General features: G+C 45.8%; 1 protein-coding gene across 3 annotated transcripts in view; it reads left to right on the forward strand.

Annotated features, from left to right (window-relative positions):
• Window positions 1–15132, forward strand: part of rbl2 (retinoblastoma-like 2 (p130)) — a 72798-nt gene that overhangs the window by 25602 nt on the left and 32064 nt on the right. For all 3 annotated transcript variants that reach the window (XM_055648434.1, XM_055648435.1, XM_055648436.1), the window contains 4 exons: window positions 9168–9328; window positions 10145–10209; window positions 12647–12833; window positions 14794–14960. In XM_055648434.1, the coding sequence (XP_055504409.1) occupies window positions 9168–9328; window positions 10145–10209; window positions 12647–12833; window positions 14794–14960 (580 nt within the window). The remainder of the gene's footprint in view (window positions 1–9167; window positions 9329–10144; window positions 10210–12646; window positions 12834–14793; window positions 14961–15132) is intronic.

Genomic DNA, 15132 nt, shown 5'->3' on the forward strand with positions numbered 1-15132 from the left:
ATACAAATAGAACTGGTAGGATGACTAGGGTGGTGGAGGAGGGAGGAGGAAGTAATGCAGGAATTACTTGAAATTAGAGAAATCATGAAATCATTTCCCTTTTTGAAAAGCAACTTTCTCCCGTTAAGTGTCGATTCTCTTCAGTGACATTAAGCTGTTGGGTTTCAGTGAAAGGTGACGAACAGTGTACATGTAGATAGCTTGTTCCCATGGAAGCCATTTACTATGGAAACATGAAAAACTGCAGATGCTGAGGCATCTTGAGCAAAAAAACCAAGGGTCAGGCAGCATCTGTGGAGGGAAATGAACAGAGGACTTCTCTGGTCTGAAGAAGGGTCCCCACCCGTAACGTCTTCTGTCCATTTCCCTCATCAGATGCTGCTTGACCCACTGTGTTCCTCCAGCAGTTTGTCTTTTTTTTTAACTCTATTTACTATTAGTGGGTGAGGGGGAAGAAAGATTTAATGGGAACCTGAGAGGTAACAAAGGCTGGTGGGTGTATGGACCGAGCTGCCGGAGGAGGTCGTTGAGGCAGGTACTATATCAACATTTAAGAAACATTTAGACAGGTATATGGATAGGGTCGGTTTAGAGGGATATGGGCCAAAAGCAGACAGGTGGGGCGAGTGTAGCTGGGACATGTTGGGTGGTTGTGGGCATCTTGGGCCTGTTTCCATGTTGTATGACTCTTTGACAAAATGTGTTGGAGTAAAGGGTCAGGCAGCATTCCTGGAGAACATGGGTAGCTCAGAACCCTTCTTCAAAAGAATCCTCACCTGCCCATGTTGTCTGACCCACTGGCTTACTCCAGCACTTTGTGTCCCCTTAACCTCGGTCAACCTTGGTGGGAGAGTCCAGAACCAGAGGTCATCACTTCAGAATTAAAGGGCACTCTTTTAGAAAGGAGGTGAGGAGGAACTTCTTTAGTCAGAGGGTAGTTAATCTGTGGAACTCATTGCCACAGAGGGCTGTGGAGGCCAAGTCAGTGGATATTTTTAAGGCAGAGATAGACAAATTCTTGATTCGAACGGGTGTCAAGGCAGTGCTCAGCCATGATTGAATGGCGGAGTAGATTCGATGGGCCGAATGGCTTAATTCTTCTCCTATAACTTGTGAACCCTCTTCCTCTTGTTCTCGTGTGGCTATAAATCTTTTTCTTTAAGTCTTGAACATACATGGATTGAAGAGTCAAAATGATCAAGTTTGATAAAAGTACAAAGAATTCCAGTTCTCTGAGAAAAGAATAGGTGTCTTCATCACCAGTCCTAATTTTGCTGGTCCTTTTTCACCTAATATTGTGAGTCTCCAGTCAGAAGGAATCATTTCTCAGCATCTTTTCCTGCTAACCCCTTTCAGAATTTTGTTCCGATGTTCATTCTGGTTTCACAATGGTTACACTGGCTTTGGTTTAGTTCAGTGATGCAGCGTGGAAACGGGTCCTTGAGCTCACCGAGTCCACGCCGATCCCACTTTTCACATCCTGTACACCAGGGGCAATTTACAGAAGCCAATTAACCTACAAACCTGCACATCTTTGGCAGATGAGAGGAAACCGGAGCACCCAAGGAACCCCACGTGGTCACAGGGAGAACGTACAAACTCCACACTAGCAGCATCCGTAGTCAGGATTGAACCCGGGTCTCCGGCGCTGTGAGGCAGCAGCTCTACCCGCTGCGCCACCGTGCTTCTAACAATTATCAGGGCCAAATGGTCTACATACCACCCGCCTGCATGTGATGTCATGCTCTATTACAATTGTTCCATTGTATGAGTCTTCAGATATTTAAGAGCCACAAAGTGCTGGAGAAACTCAGCAGGTCAGGCAGCATGTGTGGAAGGAATGGACAGATGACATTTTGGGCTGGGACCCTTCTTCAGTCCAAACTTTTAAGAATCACAGATAGCCACAAAGTGCCGGAGTAACTCAGCGGGTCAGGCAGCTTCTCTGGAGAGAAGGCATGGGTGACGTGTTTGGGTCCTACCCTTCTTCAGAACTTTTATAATGCAGAACTTCTAACGGTAACCGCAAGAGGGAATAATATAATCATGAGGCAAAACGCACGATCCACCCCATAAAATAACAAGAAAACGCAGTCAATTATAAAAGAGGCATTTTCATGCTTTGCGCTTTTAGTAAACAGCACAGGGTTATATTATCCAATTCCTTTCTTGACAGAGCACCTGTGTGTCATTTATATCCTACACACTCTGCCAATTCTCCTCCGCAATGAATCCAGCGCTTGTAGTAATTTGGCAGGAACCTGGCAGTCTGAGCTCTGCCGAATGATACACTCTCCCTTCATACCAGGATAGAACTGCACTCCAAAGACTTCTTCATGGTCCGAATTTAGAGGCTTGGCAACTGCAGCCACCTCGAGCCGCTGTCTGTACCACTGTTACAGGAAGGCAAAACAACTATTTTGTGATGTGATCGCGGCCACACATATCTCTTCTGCTGCTGGAATCGTGATGTGTGGAGAACAAAGATGTGCTTGCTGTAATTTAGCAAGGGCGGCGCAGCTGGTAGAACCACTGGCTCACGGCGCCAGGGACCCGGGTTCGAACCCGACCTCAGGTAGGGCTGTCCGTGTGGAGTTTGCACGGTCTCACTGTGACCTCGTGGGTTTCCTCCCACATCACAAACACGTGCGGGTTTGTCGGTTAACTCGCCTCTGTAACTTGCCCCGAGTGTGCAGGGAGTGTTTGAGGAATTGGGATAACGTGGAACTAGTGTGAGCGGGTGGTTGATGGTTGGCGAGGACTCGGTGGGCCGAAGGGCCTGTTTCCATGCTGTATCACGAAACTAACCCCTCTCTGAAGTCTCAAGTTTTGGAATCTTGAATAACCTGGAATATTGACTCTCCATCCTTGGTCACCCGGCAACCGTGCCTGTGTGCTCGCTACTTAATTACTTGTGATACTCCTTGCGCTGTCAACTCATTTGACTTGCTACACGTAGAACATAGCACGGCACAGGTGTGTCACGGTGGTGCAGCGGTAGAGTTGCTGCCTTACAGCACTTGCAGCGCCAGAGACCCGGGTTCGATCCCGACTACTACGGGTGCTGTATGTACGGAGTTTTACCTTCTCCCCGTGACCGTGTGGTTTTTCTCCAAGATCTTCTGTATTCCTCCCACACTCCAAAGACGTACAGGTTAATTGTCCTGGTTAAAGGAAAATCGTCCATATTGAGTGTAGAATAGTGTTAATGTGCGGGGATCGCTGGTCGGCCAGTATTCGGTGGGCCGAAGGGCCTGTTTCCACGCTGTATCTCTAAACTAAAGTTAACACAGAAACCGGCCCTTTGGCCCACAATATCTGTGCTGAACATGCTGCTGAGATCAACTCTTATCTGCCTGCATATAACCCATATCCCTCCATTCCTTGCATATCCATGTGCCTATCCAAAAGTCTCTTGAGTGCCACTATCATATCTGCCTCCACCACAACCCATGGCAGTAAGCTCCCTCAGTTAATAAAACCCTGATCCGCACATCTATAAATTTTGGCCCCTCTCACCTTAAAGCGATGTCCAAAATGATTCGATATGTCCACCCTGGGGGAAGATACACTGTCCACCCTATCCAAGCCCCTTATAATTTTATAAACTTCTATCAAGTGTTCGACCTCCAGTGTTATAGAATGAACAGTCCAAGTCTGTCCTGCCCCTCCTTTGCGCGAATACTGTCGAAACTAGGCACCAGTCTGAAGAAGGGTCTCGACATGAAACATCGCCTATTCCTTCCTCCAGAGATACTGACTGACCCGCTGAGCTACCCAGTCCATGCCGACCATCGATCACCAGTTCATTCATCTCTTTCTCCTTCATTCCTTCTTTCCAGAGATGCTGCTTGTCCCGCTGAGTTACTCCAGCGTTTTGTGTCTACCTTTCATGTTATTCATCTTCTTCTGTGTTATCCCACTGCTTTTTCCACTTCCTACACACAAGGGACAATTCCACGGAGGCCAATTAACCTACAAGTCCGCAGGTCTTTGCGATGTTGGAGAAAACCCCACGGGGGGTCAGGCAGAACGTGCAAACTCCACGCAGACAGCACCCGAGGTCAGGATCGAACCGGGGTCTCTTGCACTGTGAGGCAGCAACTCTATCAGCTGCGCCACCGTGCCGCCCTTGTGAAGAAACCTCAAGTTCTTTGCCTGCCACGTTGTTGAACTCTGCTTTGTCTGGGCGGTCACGGTGGCGCAGCGGTAGAGTTGCTGCCTTACAGCGAATGCCCGATTCCAGGTGCCTTTGTGTACGGAGTTTGTAGGTTCTCCCCGTGACTGGCGTGGATTTTCTCCGAGATCTTCGGTTTCCTCCCACGCTCCAAAGACGTACAGGTCTGTAGAATGTAAAAATTGTCCCTAGTGGGTGTAACATGGTGTTAATGTACGGGGGATCGCTGGTCGGCACAGACCCGGTGGGCCGAAGGGCCTGTTTTTACTCTGTATATCTAAACTAAACTAACCACCCTTTGCAATCCTCATTTATTCTCAGCAAGGTAGGCCAAAGGAGGAGAGGAGAAAGAAGATCATGTATTCTCTCCACACCTCCTTCTTCCTGTCATAATATCTTTCCCAATCTACTTCTGACAAGCAAATGACGAATTTTCCTAATATCTCCTTTCCTTTAACATTTGTTTCCGACCGGCATCATTGGACACTTTGCCTACATTTCGATCACAGGATAAATATTGAATTAAATGTAAATGTGTTATCTATGGCTGTAAGAAACACACAGAGACTTGTGGATATCTAATTCAGTTGTTTAGTTCAGAGATACAACACGGAAACAGGCCCTTCGGCCCATGGAGTCCGCGCCGACCAGCGAGCACACTAACACTATCCTATCGCGCACACACACACACACTACACACACACACACACACACACACACACACACACACACACACACACACACACACACACACACACACACACACACACACACACACACACACACACACACACACACACACACGAGGTACAATTTTTTTAACCTTTTACACCAAACCAAACCGGTACGTCTTTGGAGTGTGGGAGGAAACCGAAGATCTCGGAGTAAATCCACGCAGGTCACGGGGAGAACGTACAAACTCCATACAGACAGCACCAGTGGTCAGGATTGAACCCGGGTCTCTGGCGTTGTAAGGCAGCAACTCTACCGCTGCGCCACCGTGCTGCCCATTGCCGGCAGCACTTTGCTCTTGTTTTTCTGTAACACTTGGCAAATGATCATCCCTGTGTCGCTTCACCCTGCTTTCGTTACCGCCTGCTGGGAAGAAAGAGAGACCTGAAACAGTTTTCAAAATCGTGGAAAACCCCAAATCCCGTGATTTGTAGGTTTGGCACTCATTGTTAATTCAACCTTAAAATTGACTATATTCCTCTTGATATATCAGGGGCCAAACATATGGTGTTCAGGAAACGAGTTGGAACGGCATGCAGTGAAACTAACTCACTGCACGCACTCTCCAGTAGATTAGTGACTGGATGCAGTGCCTTTGCATGAACTAGTCTCTTTCTCAGCCATCAAATCTCACCATGAAGTTCCACTTCAGACCAGTTAACTCAATGCAGATAAATCATCTATACTTGGCATGCCCTGGCCTGGACACTTAAAGCATTCTTCTTCTCTTCTTGCATATGGCATGCACAGCCTAAAGTTGTAGGACAACTTGTTCTATTTGATCTTATTTGATTGTGCACGCCAGGTTGATTGCATTCATCGAAACAGGGCGGACCACGTGAAGGTTGCAATCTCCCACCCCACTTAAAGCATTGGGCACATTGGAAGCACCCAATATCTTATTTTTATGTCAAATCCTGCTCACATCTGTGCATTTATTCTCAATGGGGCAGGACTCCTGCCGTATGTTTTGTTGGCCTTTGCTTTGCGAGTGGGTCAGATTTCATTGCTGTTGTATCCACTGGCATCAGTACAGATTTGGCCAGCAGAACCTGGCTCTTAAATCAGTTGTTAAAATGGAGGAAAAAAAAATAGTTGGAGTGGCTGTGTTATGTTCTTCATCAGCCCTCCACACAAACCCGTCTCCAAGACCAGCAGTTTAAATTCCCTCAGCAAATCACCAAGTGCTGAAGGAACTCAGTGGGTCAATGGTTCAGACCCGTCTGAGGAAAGGTCTTGACCTGAAAACGTCACCCATTCCTACTCTCCAGAGATGCTGTCTGACACGCTGAGTTACACCAGCATTTTGTGTCCATCTTCGGTGGGTCAGGCAGTATCTGTGGAGGGAAATGGACAGACAATGGTTTGGATCGGAACCCTTCTTCAGGCAATGCTGCTGCACCTGGCCACTTAGTATAGTTTAGTTTAGAGATACAGCATGGAAACAGGCCCTTCGACCCACCGAATCTGCACCAACCATCGATCCCCACACATTAACACTATCCTACACACACTAGGGATGATTTACATTTATGCCAAGCCAATTAACCTACAAACCTGCACGTCTTTGGAGTGTGGGAGGAAACCGAAGATCTCGGAGGAAACCCACGTGGTCACAGGGAAAACGTACAAACTCCGTACAGACAGCACCCGTAGTCGGGATCGAATTTGGGAGTGAATTCAGGAAAAAAAACACCGATCAGAAATGTCAACGTGAATGTAATCTAAATGTTGTGTCTACAAAGGAGTTATTAAGGAGTTTATTTGAAACGGCCAAGTCCGGATCCACCACCAATTTTCTGGCACTCTTGGTTCCAGAGCCTTTCTGGAATATCTGTTTTGCCGGACCCAACTGAACAATAAAATACATTAATAGACCCAAAATGCTGCAGTAACTCAGCAGGACAGGCAGCATCCCTGGAGAGAAGGAGTGGGTGAGGTTCGGACTGAGTTATTCTAGAATTTTGTGGCTATCTTCGGTTTAAACCAGCATCTGCATTTACTTCTTGCACAACACAATGCATCATCGCCTGGGAGGTTTGAATTCACAAGTGTCCTTCCAGCCTCCCTGAGCACTGTGAGTGGCTTGGCTTTTGCACGTGCAGAGAGAAGGTATTAAAAACAACACGGGATGCAAAGCAATACGCCATGACCACGACAGTACGATTGGCGAGTTTATTACATATCATGCATGAACTTCAGTGGCAGGCAGCCAACGCACCAGGCAGGCAGTTCTCTGGAGTTTGCAGGGAACAAATCTGACTGCGGACTGACCTGATAAAAGCCATGTGCAAATAATTAGTGGGCAATAAATTTCCATTGAGTCAGCAGTGTAGATTTTTAGTTGTTTTCAAACTGTTTGCTAACTCCTAGCAGAGTACTGGAGCTTTAAGTTTCAGTACGACATCCAAATAGTTCCAAGCTGCCTCTTGTTTGATTTCGGTGAAGTGTTCGTTGTCCTTTGGTGCTACTTTTATTCACCATTTAGGAAGTTGTACGGTCAGTATAGTTTGGAAGTAGAGAACGTGAATTTGTAAGACTGCTTTTTTTGTATTCTTTAGACTCATCCAAAGTTGATGGTTTTAGATTTTTTTTGCAGCACAATTTATTGTCAATTTATTTTAAGGACAAATTGATATATATTTCGATTATTTTCTGAGCTTGTGTGTAAAGTACTGCTGGGTTATCAAAATCTTCTTAAAATATTTCTTCTTAAAATCTTCTTAAAATATTTCTCAAATTGAATATTAATTTTGTTTAATGCATGCTTACTTGACATATTTACTAACTAATCTAATAAGTGCTTCTGAAAAGTACTTGTGTAGGAAGGAACTGCAGATGCTGGTTTACACTGAAGAAGGATAGAAAATGCTGGAGTAACTCAGCAGGACGGGCAGCATCTCTGGAGAGAAGGAACGGGTGACGTTTCAGGTCCAGACCCTTCTTCGGACTGCGTGTTTTCACACCATACCCTTCCATATCTCTATGTCTCCCTCTCCCCTGACTCTCAGTCTGAAGAAGGGTCTCGACCCGAAACGCACCCAATTCCTTCTATCTGGAGATGCTGCCTATCCCGCTGAGTTACTCTAGCATTTTGTGTCTATCTTCTGTTAATTTCAAAGGTACACAAAAAAGCTGGAGAAGCTCAGCGGGTGCAGCAGCATCTATGGAGCGAAGGAAAAAGGCAACGTTTCGGCCCGAAACATTGCCTTTTTCCTTTGCTCCATAGATGCTGCTGCACCCGCTGAGTTTCTCCAGCTTTTTTGTGTACCTTCGATTTTCCCGCATCTGCAGTTCCTTCTTAAAAACTTCATTCTGTTTTACTCTTGTGGGGGTGGTTATGGCTTTGTTTATGTTCACCAAGCGAACAACCTGAGAGATCTCTGTTATTTTTTAGCAGCTTTTGGAAACAAAATAAACAGGCAATGCTGGGCAGACAGTATCAGTGGAGAGTGAAATGAATTTGAAAGTTTCGGGTGTGGATAAATTCTCTCAAAATGAGTGTTGACTCATTCTCAAAATAACTTATTACCAGATGTTAATGACATGTTGAGATATGCACATGTTTGTTGGCTTTTAATAGATACCTCCACTTGTATCACAAAAAAGAAAGTAGGGGATCTCAAGGAAATTAATAAACTTTCGACAGGTTTTCAAGACTTAATGCAGGGTGGATGGTCCCATTTAGTACTGAGATCAAGAGAAATCCCGTCACCTGGGGGCAGTGTTTAGTTTTGTTTAGCTTAGAGAAGCAGTGCGAAGACAGGCCCACCGAGTCCACACTGACCAGCTATTCCCGCATTCTAACACTATCCTAGGGACAATTTACACATACACCAACCAAGCCAACTAACCTGCAAACCTGCACGTCTTTGGAGTTGGTGAGCAAACCAAAGATCTTGGATAAAATCTGCACAGGTCACGGGGGGAAGGTACAAACTCCATACAGACAGCACTCATGGTCGGGATCGAACCTGGGTCTCTAGCGCTGTAAGGCAGCAACTCTACCTCCGCGCCACCGTGCAGCCCTCATTTTTTAATTTAATTGATTGTAATTTCAGCACTGTTCTTTTTTTTTTTAGGACAGTAAAAAGTGAACCTGTGAAATATTCTCCCACAGAGATGCTGCCTGACTCGCTGAGTTACTCCAGCACGTTGTGTCTTTCAATGTTCATACCATTGAGTGGGAAGCTACACCAGGTGGGATGTGAGGTGCTGCTTCTCCACTCTAACTGCTGGACTGTTCTATTTATCGCAGGTTTACCGGAGGGTTTCCACAGTGAAGATTACAAGCCGCCTTCAGAGCCACCTTGCATCATTGATAAGTTATGCTCCGCATACGACGGGTTGGAATTGGAGGCAAAGGGGATTAAACAACATTACTGGAAACCATACATCAGAAAACTATTTGATAAGAAGGTTTGTCAAGTCAATTTCACTCCTCAATAAATGACAACATGGATTTCAGTGTTAACCATGTCACACAGTTCCTCAGTTCACAGTGCAGGAAGTAAAGGGCCTGTCCCACTTACGCGACCTCGGCTCGCAAATTACACGGCCTCGTGGTCGCTTGAGGCGTAAGGGCACCGTATGGCCGCACGGGGCCGGTCCCACCTACAAGCGCGGAGTTGTGCGGGGCTGGTCCCGACATCGCCCGGGGCTCCGAAAATCTGTCAGTGTCCGAAATCTTCGCACGCCAACAAGGCGTCTTGACGGCGTACGCCTAACGCGTGGCGTTGCACGATGACGTCACCGCCCGACGCCGTGCAACGCTCAAATTCAGTCAGCCCGCCTCCTGCCCAGCTGATTGGGAAGTATGATGCAAATGACGTCACGGGCGAACTTAGCGCAAACGTCGCGTGAATTCCGCTTCCGTTTGGTCACGCCAAACGCATGCAATCGCATGCAAGTGGGACAGGCCCTTAAACACCTACACTGGGATTAGCACCCTTGCCACTGGATGCGTGTCGTTAAACTGAAAAGAGTGCAGAGAAGATTTACGAGCACGTTGCCAGGACTTGAGAGCCTGAGGTATAGGGAGAGGTTGGGCAGGCTAGGACTTTATTCCTTGCTGTGCAGGAGGATGAGGGGTGACCTTATAGAAAGGTATAAAATCTTGAAGGGAATAGATGGGGTGAATGGCACAGAGTCTCTGACCCAGTTTAATTTTTTGTTTGCATTTCTTAACATTTCTTGGCATGTTGCTGAAAACTGTATCCTCGTGATTGTTTCCAGATATTGAAAGGAAAAGGAGAGGCTCTGACTGGCTTTCTCGACCCTGGGAACTTTGTGGACAGTAGGTAAGACATGTGAGCGTTCTCCTTCTCGGGCTTCATCTAAATTGTGCCCTGTGTAAGTTTGATTTGTTGATAATGGTGCCAATGGCAACCCATTATTGGCGTGGAAGTTTGGAGCCGTAGAGGTACGCAGTACAGAAATGGGCCCTTTGGTTCAGGCCAAGCATTCTTCTCCTGCACCACTTCTATTTGCCCACATTAGGATCTTATCCATCTATCTCTTGCCCCTTTAAGTGTCTGTCGAAAGGTCTTGAATGTAGTAATGATATTTTTATTCCACTGCCTCCTCTGATCACACATTCCGGATGTTCTGTGTGAATTATGCATAAACAGTATTAATACATTAAGGTGCAGGGGCAGGGTTTGGCCATTTGGCCCATCGAGTCTTCTCCCCTATCTGATCATGGTTGATCTACTTTCCCCTCTCAAACCCATTGTCCCTGTAACCTTTGGCACTCTTACTAATCAAGATCCTGTGTGGCACAGTGGGAGAGTTTCTGCCTTGCAATGCCAGACACCTGGGTTCGATCCTGACTACGGATGCTGTCTGTGCGGAGTTTGTACGTTCTTCCTTTGACCCAGGAGCTCCAGTTTCCTCCCACACTCCAAAGACGTGCAGGTTTGTAGGTTAATTGGCTTCTGTAAATTATAAATTGTCCCTGGTCTGTAGGATAGTTTTAGTGTACTGGGAGATCGCCGTCAGCGTGAATTCGGTGGGCGAAGGGCCTGTTTCCATGCTGTATCTCTAAAGTATAAAAATCAAGAACATATTGAGCTCCACTTTCAAAATACCCAATAACGACCTCCACAGCCGTCTGTGGCAATGAATTCCGCAGACTCGCCACCCTCTGGCTAAGGATGTTCCTCCACAGTCAAGTAATATCATTTCCCTACTCTAAACTTATATTCTACTTCTATGTTGTACTCTAAAGTAATGATGTTACACATAATGATTAACGGTGCATCTTTACTGGGGCACACAGAAGTAGATCATCTGGTGGATCTACTCAGTAATAGGAGTAGAATTAGGCCATTAGGCCCATCAAGTCTACTCCGTCATTTATTCATGGCTGATCTATCTCTCCCTCCTAACCCCATTCTCCTGCCTTCTCCCCATAACCCCTCACACCCGTACTAATCAAGAATCTATCTATCTCTGCCTTAAAAATATCCACTGACTTGGCCTCCACAGCCTTGTGTGGCAAAGAATTCCACAGATTCACCACCCTCTGACTAAAGAAATTTCTCCTCATATCCTTCCTAAAAGAATGTCCTTAAATTCTGAAGGATTGTGTTTGTGGGGAAAGATAATTGGGATGTCCACACTGGACTGAGGGAAAACCCTACAGAGAGTTGTGAATGTGTGGGAATTTGCAGTGGAGGCCAAGTCCTGAAGGGATTTAAGAGAGAGTTAGATAGAGCTCTAGGGGCTAGTGGAGTCAAGGGATATGGGGAGAAGGCAGGCACGGGTTATTGATAGGGGATGATCAGCCATGATCACAATGAATGGCGGTGCTGGCTCGAAGGGCCGAATGGCCTCCTCCTGCACCTATTTTCTATGTTTAATGTCCTTAAATTCTGAAGAATTGTGTTTGTGGGGAAAGATAATTGGGATGTCCACACTGGATCGGGAAAACCCTATTAATGTCTTTGAATATGTCCAGAGTGATCTTAACCTGATCTGCCACACTTGGATATGGACCAAACACGGGCAGGCGGGACTTGTGTAGTTGGGGAATCTTGGTCAGCATGGGCAAGTTGGTCTGAAGAACCTGTTTCCATGCTGTGTGACTCTCTATGGCTCTATTAGTAGGCAAGACAAATAGATCAAAACTGAATTCTGCCTTTATATTTGGATAACCTCTGAACCCAATGAGCTCTGATGTACATAGACTTGGGGCATTGGTTTTGTCTTTTTGGATTATTATTATTTGTTTTTTTAATGTGTACATATGTGTGCGTGTGTGTGTAAAATATATATGTGTATGTGTGTATATGTGTGTGTGTGTGTACACAGTATATATGCATGTGTTTATGTGTATATATGTATGTATTTATGTTTGTGTGAGTGTTTGTATGCATGTGTGTGCATATATGTGTGTGTGTGTACAGTATATGTGTGTGTGTGTGTGTGTGTGTATATATGTCCGTGTGTGTATATGTATGTGTAAATGTGTATGTGTGTTTGTATATATGTATGTGTGTATATATGTGCGTGATTATATATGTGTGTGTGTGCGTGTGTGTATACACAGACTGAACTTTTTTCTCGTTTATAGTTTACAGTGTATATACTTTGTATTGTTTACAGTGTACTATGTTTACATATTCTGTTGTGCTGCTGCAAGTAAAGAAAGTCATTGTTCTAACTGGGACATCTGACAGTAAAACTCTCTTCTCTCTTGTAACTCCTTGTAATTTCTGTTCTGGTTTCTCTCAGCAAAGCCATTAACAAGGCTTACGAAGAGTACGTGCTGACCGCGGGAAGCATAGATGAGCGCAGCTTCCTGGAAGATGACGCTGGGGAAGAGATCGGAACCCCAAATAGGTATCTGAGCAGCATGTCCAATGTGCAAACGGCTGAAAGGATGCAGGTGCAGCACAATCTGCAGCAGCATTTTGACCACGTAAGTACTAAACTATTACCATGTGTTGCCGAGGACTCGAGGGTCTGAGCTACAGGCAGAGGTTTAGCAGGCTGGGACTCTATCCCTTGGAGCGTAGAAGGATGAGGGGTGATCTTATAGAGGTGAACAAAATCATGAGAGGAATAGATCGGGTAGACGCACAGAGTATTTTGCCTGGAGGAAGGGAATCGAGAACCAGAGGACATAGGTTTAAGGTGAAGGGGGAAAGATTAAATAGGAATCTGAAGGGTAACCTATTCACACAAAGGGTGGTGTGTGTATGGAACGAGCTGCTAGTGGAGGTAGTTGAGGCAGGGACTATTGCAATGTTTAAGAAAAGATTAGACAGGTACATGGATAGGACAGGTTTGGGGGGATATGGGCCAAAGCAGGCAGGTGGGACTAGCGTAACTGGGACATGTTGGTCGGTGTGGGAAAGTTGGGCGGACGGGCCTGTTTCCACGCTGTATCTATCTATGACTTTCAGATGAAGCCTTAGCAGAGTGTTCCCCATCAGAGACTAAATAACACTGGAAAATGTACACAGTAAGATGCCATCAGGGCCAATGGTGAGCTGCCTTCAAGTTGTAGGATCAATAGCAAAGGGATCATGGGTGATCCTAAAATAATTGATCCTTTTGCAGGAAAAGGGACTCCTGGGTGAGAAATCTGGAAAAGGGAGGTGAGGCTGGGGAAAAGCCTGGGAGGTTTATGTGGCATGTGGCAAGTGATTGGCAGATGGGTGAAGTAAGGTCTTTTTAAAAGAAAGATACGACATAGAAACAGGCCCTTCGGCCCATCAAGTCCATACCAACCATTTGATCCCGTTCTCACAGTTCTATGTTATCCCACTTGAGAGCAATTTTTCAATTGGTTTAATTGGGGAAGAAAATCAACCCGCAAACCCGCACGTCTTTGGGATGTGGGAGGAAACCGGAGTGCACACAGGGAGAACGTGCAAACTCCACACAGACAACACTGGAGGCTAATGTTGAACCCGGGTCACTGGCGCTGTGAGGTAGCAGCTCTACCAGCTGTGCCACTGTACCATACTGGTGACAAGTGTTGACACACCTTGAGTGCCGATGCCACAAGCCAGCAACACTAAACAGCTGTGTTGGAAAGATCTCAACCCGACTCATTATTGATCCGTTTTCCCCAGAGATGCTGTCTGACCCGCTGAGTTACTCCAGTATTTTGTGCCTAACCCTATACAACTCCTCACATAAAAAGGGATGGGGGGGGGAGGTTGACATTTTACCAAAGTTACACATTCTCTTGTTGGTCCGCGTTTATTTTAGTTAAAGCTTTATGTTGCATGCTATCCAGTCAATCCAGTCTGCGGAAAGAATATACATGGTTACAATCCTGTTAATGGTCACAAAATCACGCGAAACATATTTGCATTCCCAATAAGTGACAAGCGATTCTTCTTAACAATATGTCAGTAATAACTGAGCCCTTAAATATAGTTTTTAGATCCAAATTGTAAAGGCTATCGCAGACATAGATTTCTTAAATTAATCCTTAAGCCTCCTGTGTTTGAAGTTAGCCCTTTGTCTCTTCATATACTTCACTGCGGAATAATCACCAGTATAGTCACCAGTCCAGAACCAGGGGGCCACAGTTTAAGAATAAGGAGTAAGCCATTTAGAACGGAGGCGAGGAAACACGTTTTCTCACGGAGAGTGGTGAGTCTGTGGAATTCTCTGCCTCAGAGGGCTGTGGAGGCAGGTTCTCTGGATGCTTTCAAGAGAGAACTAGATAGGGCTCTTAAAAATAGCGGAGTCAGGGCATATGGGGAGAAGGCAGGAACGGGGTACTGATTGGGGATGATCAGCCATGAGCACATTGAATGGCGGTGCTGGCTCGAAGGGCCGAATGGCCTACTCCTGCACCTATTGTCTATTGTCTATTGTAAAAGGATGTGGTTATAACGTCATAAATTTTCTTCCACCAGTCTAGGGCGCTCACAGTTTCAACACCTCTGACTGCTCGCAGGTATATAAAGGAGAGTAACTTGTGTATAACCCCCATATCCTCTGCTACTCAGTGTGTGAGTCGTCTACACGCCATACTAACAGGATTGAAAAATGCTCCAAGTGAGAAGTTATTGCACATTTTCAGGTGAGGTTCAGAGCTCATCCTATCCATTAACACGCTGGGTCCCAAACTCCAGCCGTGGGTTTTGTATTTCAAGGTGGTAGTCGTCGACTCTAAACCTAAAAATGATTGGTATGGTATGATATTTATTTGTCACATGTACCGAGGTAAAGAGAAATTCATTTTTGTATCTAGT

This window comes from Leucoraja erinacea, chromosome 17 (genome assembly GCF_028641065.1).
Source record: "Leucoraja erinacea ecotype New England chromosome 17, Leri_hhj_1, whole genome shotgun sequence".
NCBI classification, from domain to species: domain Eukaryota; kingdom Metazoa; phylum Chordata; class Chondrichthyes; order Rajiformes; family Rajidae; genus Leucoraja; species Leucoraja erinaceus.